Source organism: Sinocyclocheilus rhinocerous, unplaced genomic scaffold (genome assembly GCF_001515625.1).
Source record: "Sinocyclocheilus rhinocerous isolate Xijiao unplaced genomic scaffold, SAMN03320098_v1.1 scaffold1259, whole genome shotgun sequence".
Taxonomy (NCBI): Eukaryota; Metazoa; Chordata; class Actinopteri; order Cypriniformes; family Cyprinidae; genus Sinocyclocheilus; species Sinocyclocheilus rhinocerous.
In genome coordinates this window covers 134,287-144,263 of record NW_015650717.1, presented here as the reverse complement: position 1 = coordinate 144,263, position 9,977 = coordinate 134,287, and the positions used below count along the sequence as shown (strand labels likewise).

Here is a 9,977-nt window from a genome sequence, read left to right as displayed (position 1 = left end):
TCCCACATAAGCTGGTAGACTGACTTTCGGTATGTCAAAAACCTCTCAAAATAGAAGCTCAAAAGGGTGTTTTATTTATTTATTTGCTAGCCGTCTTAAGAACAAAGCTTCTTTCATGCCAAAAATGATACCATTTGATTTCATTTTAACATCATACGGAAAAGATCAAAGCTTTGCTGAGAACTGTTTGTTCCAGTGCTGAAACTTTTCAAATTTTTTTGATGACCTCTTTCTTTTTGAAAGTTTTCCTTTTGAATTTACAGAGAGATACTAGATGTTCCTGGACTGATTTCAAAGTTTCCTAACATCAGCAAAAAACTATGCTAAGATGTTTGGACCAGAGAATGGGTCTTTCTTTCAGATAAGGCCAAACAACACTGTGGTGGGCTTCAGACATGAAGCCCAGTGTCCTGTCCCCTCCTGGCTGCTGCTGCTGCTGTCGTCCCCATGTGAAGGATGTTTCACAGCACAGCGCTAGGACCATTTGAACCGAGCCAGAGCCCTGACCGGAGAGCAGAGATCCGCAGGCACATTAAGATGGTCATGGAACAGCTGGAGAAAGTTCTTGCTGAGCTCAAGGACGTGGCAAAAGAGCTCCGGGAGGTAAAGCACACATTACAGGCCTGCTCTGAATGTTTATATAGTGGTTCAGCGCATTATATTGTGGTTTTTTTGAGTCACAGATTAGACTATTTTTTCGGATAAGCAAGAAAAAAAATATTTAAAGCACAGAGAATGACAACGCCGTGAAGGGTTTTTGACATAGGCTAATTTTATGTTTATGTATACGCAACTCTGTATTTCCGCGCTGTCTGAAACACGTCTCTATGCTTGTGCGCGCTTTGATTGTGTGCGAAAACAGTGCGCGAGTCCCCATGTGAAGGATGTTTCACGGCACAGCGCTAGGACCATTTGAACCGAGCCAGAGCCCTGACCGGAGAGCAGAGATCCGCAGGCACATTAAGATGGTCATGGAACAGCTGGAGAAAGTTCTTGCTGAGCTCAAGGACGTGGCAAAAGAGCTCCGGGAGGTAAAGCACACATTACAGGCCTGCTCTGAATGTTAAAGGAATGACATGTTAAAAGGCACAGTCGGATGGGGAGATTTAGTAAGTGAAAGGTTGTGGGCTTTAACCCAGGGGTCTCCAACCTTTTTTACGAAATTGTCAAATTTCTACTCCATATCAATCGCATACAATGAAAAAACAGAATAATTGGAACAATCATTAACATAAATAAATAACAGAGATTCATATCTATACACATTTTTCCCAGAACGTTCTTGCGACCCGGTAGCAATTCTTCCACGGCCCGGTAGTGGGTCGCGACCCGGTGGTTGGGGACCTCTGCTTTAACTCAAAGATGACCAATCCTGCTCATGGAGGGCCAATGTCTTGGCTCCAACCTACACCAAACACACATGCTTGGAAGTTTCTAGTAATTCTTAAGACCTTGCTTTGCTGGTTCAGGTGTGTTCGATTAGGATTGCTAATCGCTGCAGGATAGTGGTCCTCCAGGAGCAGGATTGGACATCCCTGTAAGTCCCGAGGCGGGATTTGAACTTGGGTCATTCAAAGTGTAACTGCACAACATGTCGGAGCAATGCCCACAATGCTATCAGCTCCGACAAGACAAACCTTTTTTAACCCCACAAGGGGTTCTATACAAGCTACCACCTTTGTGCCCTTAAACAAGGCACTGGTTCCTACACTGTGCCGGGTAAGACCCAAAATATACTCAAGTATGTAAGTACGCATGACTGATTTCACACATTGTTGCATTCCGAAACTTGTTGGAAGCAATTCGTAGCACAACGCAAGTTTCTATTTACATTCTCAAAGTTGCTGAACCATTTTAAAATGAGACCCAAAGTTACCTAAACAACACACCCTCTTGGTAACTCTATCACCCCATTGTGTACTGTTTTTTTTTTTACCACCTCAGGTAACCCAGAAATGATGCAATCTTGCAATGCACTGACAAGCATTTGCCTTTATGATTGCGTACTTTCACAGAGTTTGTTACTGGCCTGAACGCGACTACTGACTGACTACCTAAATATACAAAAACCAATAGACACATACACAGTGGGCACAATTCATAAACATACACAAGGTCACAAACACATTCATGCCCCTATGATACGTCCACCTAGGGGCTGTTGACTGGACAGCTTGTCACCCAAACAACAACCAGCAGATAGATTAACAAGGAGAAAGACTTGCAGGATGACACCCCCCACATACGGTGTGACACCCCCATACAAGCAAGATGTCATCTGTGATGCCTAATTATCACCCGGCGAATCAGACAATGGGAGCGCAACTGATTTCCTCATCTTCTCACCTGTCAACGTCTCATCTCTTTTGCAGTTATCTCCCTTTGTGCTGGGCGACTGCTTTCAGCATTATGTGAGAGGACATCTCCTTAATTAATCTCTTTCCTCGGGTGGATATCTATCTGCCTCATTACTGTCACTGTGTCTATGAGTGTCCCAGTCTGGCATTTGTCTCATCATCTCAGTCACAGCTCCGCTGGATTTGTCTCATTTGTCTCCTTGCCCAAGTTCAGGCATCTCCAGTAGCTCTGCCACTCTTGCCTGAGTTAACACCTCCATCTGTCACTCACACCTTGCAGCAGAGCCTTATTGTTACTACTGACATCTTGTTATGGTTAGTAGTTTTGCCACATGCTCATCTGTCTTTCAGCTGTCTCTTATTCCATGGATAACAGCCAAACATTTGTCACGATTCTGAATTCTTTGCTGCTAAGTGTAACCAGTACACTGCTCACTTACAGACCCAATGCACACAGAATTATGATGTCTAAAGTTCTTTTTGTGTTTGTGTAATTCAATAATTTGGCTAATTTGATCATGCGGTCACCTAACAAAAGTTAGTACTTTAAGCTCCATTTAACACATTTTAATCATGTTTAAATCAATTCCGTAGAATTCTACGGATTTCCCGCCAAAAACAGCACATGCACAGATCCCCTATGGCCTTCTTTATATTCTATTATATATATGAAATACATCAACAATTCAACTATTTTAATCAGACTGACTTTTGTTTTCATTATTTATATTACAATGGTGTAAACAACATTGATCAGGAAGGTAATGTTGATGTTTTTGAAAATGTTAGTAGCTAAGCTACAAGCTTAGCTAAGCTACACTTTTTAAACGTTTTGTTAGTAAGTTTTGTAGTGTTGCTTTTTCAGAAGTGCTTGAGTACTAAAGTAGCTTACACACTAATGTTGGGCGATATGCTCAATTGTCATATCGCCTTATCATCAGCCTGTGAGATCACCGATACACAAAATTATCCTGCTAATTTATTTAATTATTTACTTAGTTTCATTACTGGAAAGTGAACCAACTCCAGCATACGGCTAAAAGCAGCCTAATGTTTTTATTATGACTGAATTTATATTTAACATGATAACAATTTAATAGAAACATTGTAAGTTACTAATTATAATGCTTACATTTCCTCAGTTATTCAAACAGCAGCTACAAAACGAGCAAAGAACATTTACATTACCAAAGAACATCATCACTGACTTCAATCTAGCACGAGTCTATGCACTTTAAAAACACTCCCGTTATAATCAGTGAAGCTATCTACACTGTATGATGAATAAATCTTTTATACTTATATTGCATAAGCACAATTGCATTTGCACTTTGTTGTTTATTTGCGAGAGAGCTGAATTTAGTCAGCGCACGTGCGCAATGAACAACAAAACTCCGCTGTTTCAGTGATGACTCATCTGAACACCTCTGATTGGCCATTGTGTTAATAAACTCAACGGAATCATGTGTGATTGGTTATAACGCGCAACACTGTAAAAACGCAGAAAAAGAAATATGATGGAACAAATAAGCCCTAATATTAATTAGATAGCATTACTAGCGTGATGATGATAATAATAATAATAAGTTGAGCTAAGTTCGAAGAACTTTATTTGGTCAGAATGCATGGCTACTATTAAATGTAGTAACACATTTTTCCCGATGCATAGTTAACTAGCCAAACCTTGAGCTCTTCTAGTAAACAGTGTTCCTGTAGCTCACTCAGTAGAGCATGCTGCTAGCAAAACCAAGGCAACAGTAGCTTATCAAATGCATAAATATATATGTAGATAGATATGATAATGCATATGGAGAATTTTTTCAGAGCAAATATATGGGGAAGGCAGCAATACATGATGAAAAATGTATGAGGTTAGAATCTGTTTTTGAATCTAATGGTTTCTATCAGATGTTTTGGAGTCTCCAGGTAAAAATCAATCGCTTAAGAAGCCCAATGGTGGTGATGGGTCTGTTTCTTGCTTTCAAATCAGGCTTCCTCTCGCAAAAGTTTAAATTGGTCAAATGCTTGTTCTGACTCACACTCTGTTCCAAACACTCTCTGTTTAAAAGCCTTCTGAGAAGGTTTGGCAATTATCTGACTCTAAGACCGAGGGTTCTGCAGGTAAGATGACTGTGAGACAAATCGGATTAAAAAAATGGTATGGGTTGTAACTTTTAGAATGGCATGGGTTTTGTTGCACCAGCTACTTAATTAGATTTAGATAGGGGATCCAAACAATCCTCCAAATTGACTTTTTGTCTTTTGTTTGCTTTTGGTCCTGAAAGTTCTGAAACATAACTTTTATAACTTCTGTATTCTGTAAAAGATCTGTTACATTGTTCTAGTACATAATAGGAATTAATAGATCTTTTGAAAACTGTTATAAATTATGTATACTCAGAAGATGCTAGTCATGGTTAGAAAATTGTATTTTTTTTACATGAAGAGGGTCACCTCATGGAAGCTGCCATTTTGAGATCACATGACAAACAAGTATTTGGCTCACTTTATATTTGTAACCCCCAATTATTGACCAATTTCACCGGCGGAAATAAATTAATCATGGCTAAATGCGCATAATGCCTTAAAAAAATTCATTAGTAACTGAAAACAAAATTGCATAATTCTTCATCCACACCACTAGGGTTCAGTATAAAGTCCAAGACAACCACCATATCAAACAAAAATGTTGAGTGAATTTGTCGTCAGTTGGCCAAAAATATTTTTTAATTCATTCTAATAATGCCAGAGATAGTGGTATGGTTGAGCACAAATATCAAATCACAAATAATAATATAAATATGTCATCTTTTTCACGTGAGCCGCACATGATAACAGTTTTCAGTGTTTTGGAGCGATTTGCATTAAATTCTACTCTACATAAACTCAATCTCTGCAAGTGCTGTGAGTTTGAGTCGGTTATAATGTTTAAAAATAAAATATCTGCCCATCTTCCTAAATTTGTAATAAGAATGGTTTATAAATCTGTTGTCGACAAAAGATAAATATTTCAAAAGAGAAGTTTCCCTGTGGTTTTCCACCAAAAAAAGCTCTATATGTTTGAAAGCAAAGAAAAAAAACATAAATATTAGTATTGTAATTGTAATGTTGTATAGTTTCTATGCATTAGGCAGCCACTATCCAAGTAAACTTTATGCATCATGCATACCATCATTCAAATCCATGCCCTTGGTGTTGCTCAGTTTTGCAAAGGTTACTTTAGAAATGTAATAGGTTACAGATTACAAGTTACCCTTTTTAAAATGTAGGCCTAATCAGTAGTGTAACTAGCCTATTTCAATTATTTTATTAAAGTAATGTAACTGATTACTTTTTGATTACTTTTCAATCTTGCTTGATTAATTTAAATACTCTCCTCCCATAAATTTTGCATCTGAAAGGGAAACTCTTACAAATGCATAGTTCAGTCATGAAACTCTAGATGGCGCAGGCTGACGGGTATTAACGTAACTGATTATATTCACAGCGTTAAACGACTTGGCACAAGCTGATCGGTTCAATGAGCTTGCTACTTTACATTTAAATGGCTGGTTAGCATTCACTTGAGCATTTGCAGCGCGCTTTCAGAGTTCCTCTGAAACCCACCACTTTCCCCAGTTCCACCTGTATAGATCTATGGGTTGTTTTATATGCTATTTGTGCAGCAGCAGTATGTCTTAAATACTCACAGCACTGTATCGCCGTATGCATTGGCAGTAGCAAGTTCCCGTACTTGCTTGCAGCAGCAGCAATTATCTACAACTACAGCAATAACCAGCAGCAGCGTAGCAGATCTATTCCGCCAAGACCAAATACATTAACATTTTCATAACGATTACCATGCTAAAATCTTCAGAGAGTTGTCATGATTGAAATGCATATTCAATAAGGTCAGATGCAAAAATAACTGTGTCAATGCCTTTTTAGCGCTAATTCTTCACTGCACGTTTTTAGTAAATCCTGACAGTACTATTTTAATGCCAAAAGATGGTTTGCGCTGGTGCAAGCTGTTAGTAAATCTGGCCCTAAAGCTTTCAGCGGCAATGTGGATTGATGTAATTGGCAGACGTGGTGCACTGCAAATTCAAACAAAAGCATCAGAATAGCATTGCTTTACTAAACGGCCTTTAAATGGCAGGAGACAATGTGCACATCAAAAAAAGGCAAAGCAACAAATTAAAGGGGTGGTTGACTGTTTTTTTTCTAGGCTTGATTGTGTTTATGGAGTGCAGTCTAACATGTGTTAATGCTTCGTAAAAAAAAAAAAAAACATTATTTTTCCACATAATTTACCTTTATTCTACACTGCTCTGTCCCTTCTCCTATAAACGCGCTGATCATTTCCTGCTTTTTTGAAGCCCCTCCCTCAGAAATACGGGATGGGCTCTGATTGGTTAACTGGCCCAGTGTGTTGTGATAGGCTCAACCACCTCTAGTGCGTGTCTAAACGTCCCACCCCTCACCTCAGCGGCATGTGCTCCGGTTGTATTGTAAACAATGGCGTCGTCTATATTGCTTAACAATTTTAGCCCGATTGAGATGCAGAGGATATTAGTGAAGAAGATCGCGCAGAACATGTGCAAGTATGGCTCTTAATGGTATGTTTTTTGTTTGTTGTTGTCTCATACTTCTAGATACGCTGTTATTTGTAAATGCGACTGCTTCTATAAGCTTTTAATATACGGTTTTATCCTGATTAAAGCTTTAATCCAGTACCGCATGTGCATCCATGTATAACGCTTCTCATAGCTATGTGAAAATAAGTGTATAATTGGAACAGTTCATTGTTGGAGCTGAGCTGAATGAGAGAGAGAGAGAGAGATGCAGAGCGTGTGCAGATTAGAGGGGCGCGAGGAACAGGATTAAGAACCGCTGCTTTAGAACATTGATTTTGAATCTTGTGAATCCATTAGAATCGTTAGAAGACAGAATCGTGATTCATATATGAATAGATTTTTACGTGCACCTCTAGTTTTCTCTTCCTCTTATCAAGGTTTGTGATGTCACAAACCCGAGAAGTAGCTCGTTGTAGTCCCTACAAGCCGTTTTTGTAGGCATTAAACTGCCAGAATTTTAAAAGACGATATCTCAGTTTGCATTGAACTTTCAGCGCTGCAACTTTGCAGATATTGTTTATGCTCAAACAGCAACATTACACACTAACTAACGTTAAAAAAGTGAAATCGCAATCAACCACCCCTTTAATATTATTCAATATCCTAGTTTACAGAAAATATTCAGATGTAACCCCCTTTATAATCGTTAACATTTTCACAAGTAGCTGTAATTTAATTACACATTTTTTTCTCAGTAACTGTAACAGATTATAGTTACATTTATTTTGTAATTAAATTACATAACGCCATTACATGTAACTGGTTTCTCCCCAACACTGGTGTTGAATACATCATGCAGTTACCAAGCTACAGAAATACAAGCGCACAGCACACAGCAAGTGCACTAGCCACTTGTTATGAGCAGTGCCTCCTACAACAATCACAACACTTGGGGATTTCTATAGGTCAGCATTTCTGCTTTGCAAGGAGTGCAAGGCTCCTCAAGTTAAACCGCCCCTCACAAGGTAGCAATTGTTTCAGAGCTGGTCTCAATCGAGCGGCACTCTGATCTCCAATCAGTTAGCGTGTGGTTGGCAGGAATGCATTAAACATGAACTGTCTGACAGCAGCGCACAGGGCACAACCCCACGAGAGATGATCTAATACCTCCTCCATACAGGAGCCTTTCAGTGGAGTCCCAAAAATGGATTTCTCTGATAACCGCACGGCGCTTTTCATACTTGGCAGGGCTCGATACATAACCTATTCACAAATACAGTACATAATGTTTGTACAGTCTTTGCTTAAAGCTTGGCATTGTTTGCGTATTGTGTGCTCTTTTGAGCAGCAGGTGCGTTGTGAATGGATATTCTGGCTGTTGAATGCCTGTCATTTGGGCTCTTCCTGTTTACGTTTGACTGCTCATTACCGAATCCCAACAGCCTGTGGCTCGCCGCTGAATAGCCGATCTGCTATATCATGAACGCCACATCCTGCAATTGAATACGATGAGAAAGTTTGGCAGCAGCAAAGCACTGAGCTCATCGAAATCAGAAGCAGCGAATTACAGAACAAGCTGTCATTAATAACTCTGCTATTTCAATCTGAGCAGTGCTTTATCATCAAAATCCTGAGAAATCAAACATAACTGTGTCATAAATAATGTACTAAGCTGCTTAATATTGACAAGAGGCAACATAATGTCTTTGCAGTGCAGTCATATGATTCATTCTGAACAATATCCCGTCATATATAACCATTTATGCATGTTATAATCTGATTAAAATCTTCAGACAGACTTTATGATCTGCAGGATCGCTACGCCTGTGCTTTGTTTTGTCTCTGATTTGTGAGAACCAGCCTTGAGACCCTGCTCAGAAAAAGAGCTGGGTAAAGCAAGAGAAGGAATATTGATAAGCGTATGGTTGAGATCTTATGTAAGATGCAGTTACTAGCACAGCAGGAGGACAAATTCCCTTCAGCACAAACAGATACTAAATATTCCAATGCCAGTGGGTGAAATGGGGTGAGATGGTAAACATAAAGATGGAAAGGATAGACAGATATATGCAGATATATATACTTATTACTCATGTATGGCTTAAGCTCAGCCACAGTGTAAAACTTCAGGCATTCTTCAGAAAATACTGTGGAATATCTTGGTGTTTTCAACAACACTCTGAGAAACTAGATTTTGGCAAATTGGTGGCAAATTTGTATAAATTCAAATGGTTTTATTTAAACATTTTTGTCTGCTTACACCCCACCAACCCAATCTCACAGGAAAATGTAACTATTTTACAAAGTGGTGATTTTATATGAATGAATGATGTAAATTGAACGAAAACATATGATTTCTAGAAAAATGTAAGCATGAAGGTCAAATCAGGTGGTACAAAAATGTATGAATAAGATACAAAGTCATTCAAATTAGCCACTAATAGGCCAAAACTTCATGAATAACCAGGTTAGGTTAGGAGTGGATCTTTATGCTTATTTTCGAATAAATCACATCATACAAATACATGCTAAATCATGACCTCTTAAAGGTGACATATCATGAAAATCTGACTTTTCCAGGTTTTAAGTGTTATAATCAGGTCCCCAGTGCATCTACCAACCAAGGAAACGTGAAAAAGATGAACCCAGTAACTTTGTTTTGGGAAGCCTTTTTCTGCAAGTGTCTGAAAAAACGAGCACGTCTGATTTCGCTCCCTTGGTGACGTGGCAAAGGGATCTCATTATAATATTACCACCCCTTAATCTGTAAGTTTCCACCCATGGCGCCGTCATTTTGATTTCGCAAGTGACAAAGGTGTACCAGTTCTAATGCCATGGCGAAAGTTTGAGCAAAACATGCTAACTGTTCTGTCTTTGGCTGCACAGACGACCACAGAACACTATTTAGAGTCCCAGCCTCAGAGGAGACAACAGAGCAGTGGATTTATTGATTTATTTACTGTATATTGCTGATACCACACAGATCTAAAATAAACATGCAATTTATTTCCCAGCTGTTTACCTTCACAGACATAACCGACTGTTTTTGTAACTCGTGTGTTTT

The 9,977-nt window shown here is 38.9% G+C and overlaps 1 protein-coding gene across 1 annotated transcript in view; it reads left to right on the top strand.

The window, feature by feature from the left end:
* The first annotated feature begins 884 nt into the window (after positions 1–884).
* LOC107712506 (UPF0583 protein C15orf59 homolog) overlaps positions 885–9,977 on the top strand; it is a 17,735-nt gene continuing 8,642 nt past the window's right edge. The window contains exon 1 of the mRNA XM_016517775.1: positions 885–1,031. Coding sequence (XP_016373261.1) covers positions 885–1,031 — 147 coding nt within the window. The remainder of the gene's footprint in view (positions 1,032–9,977) is intronic.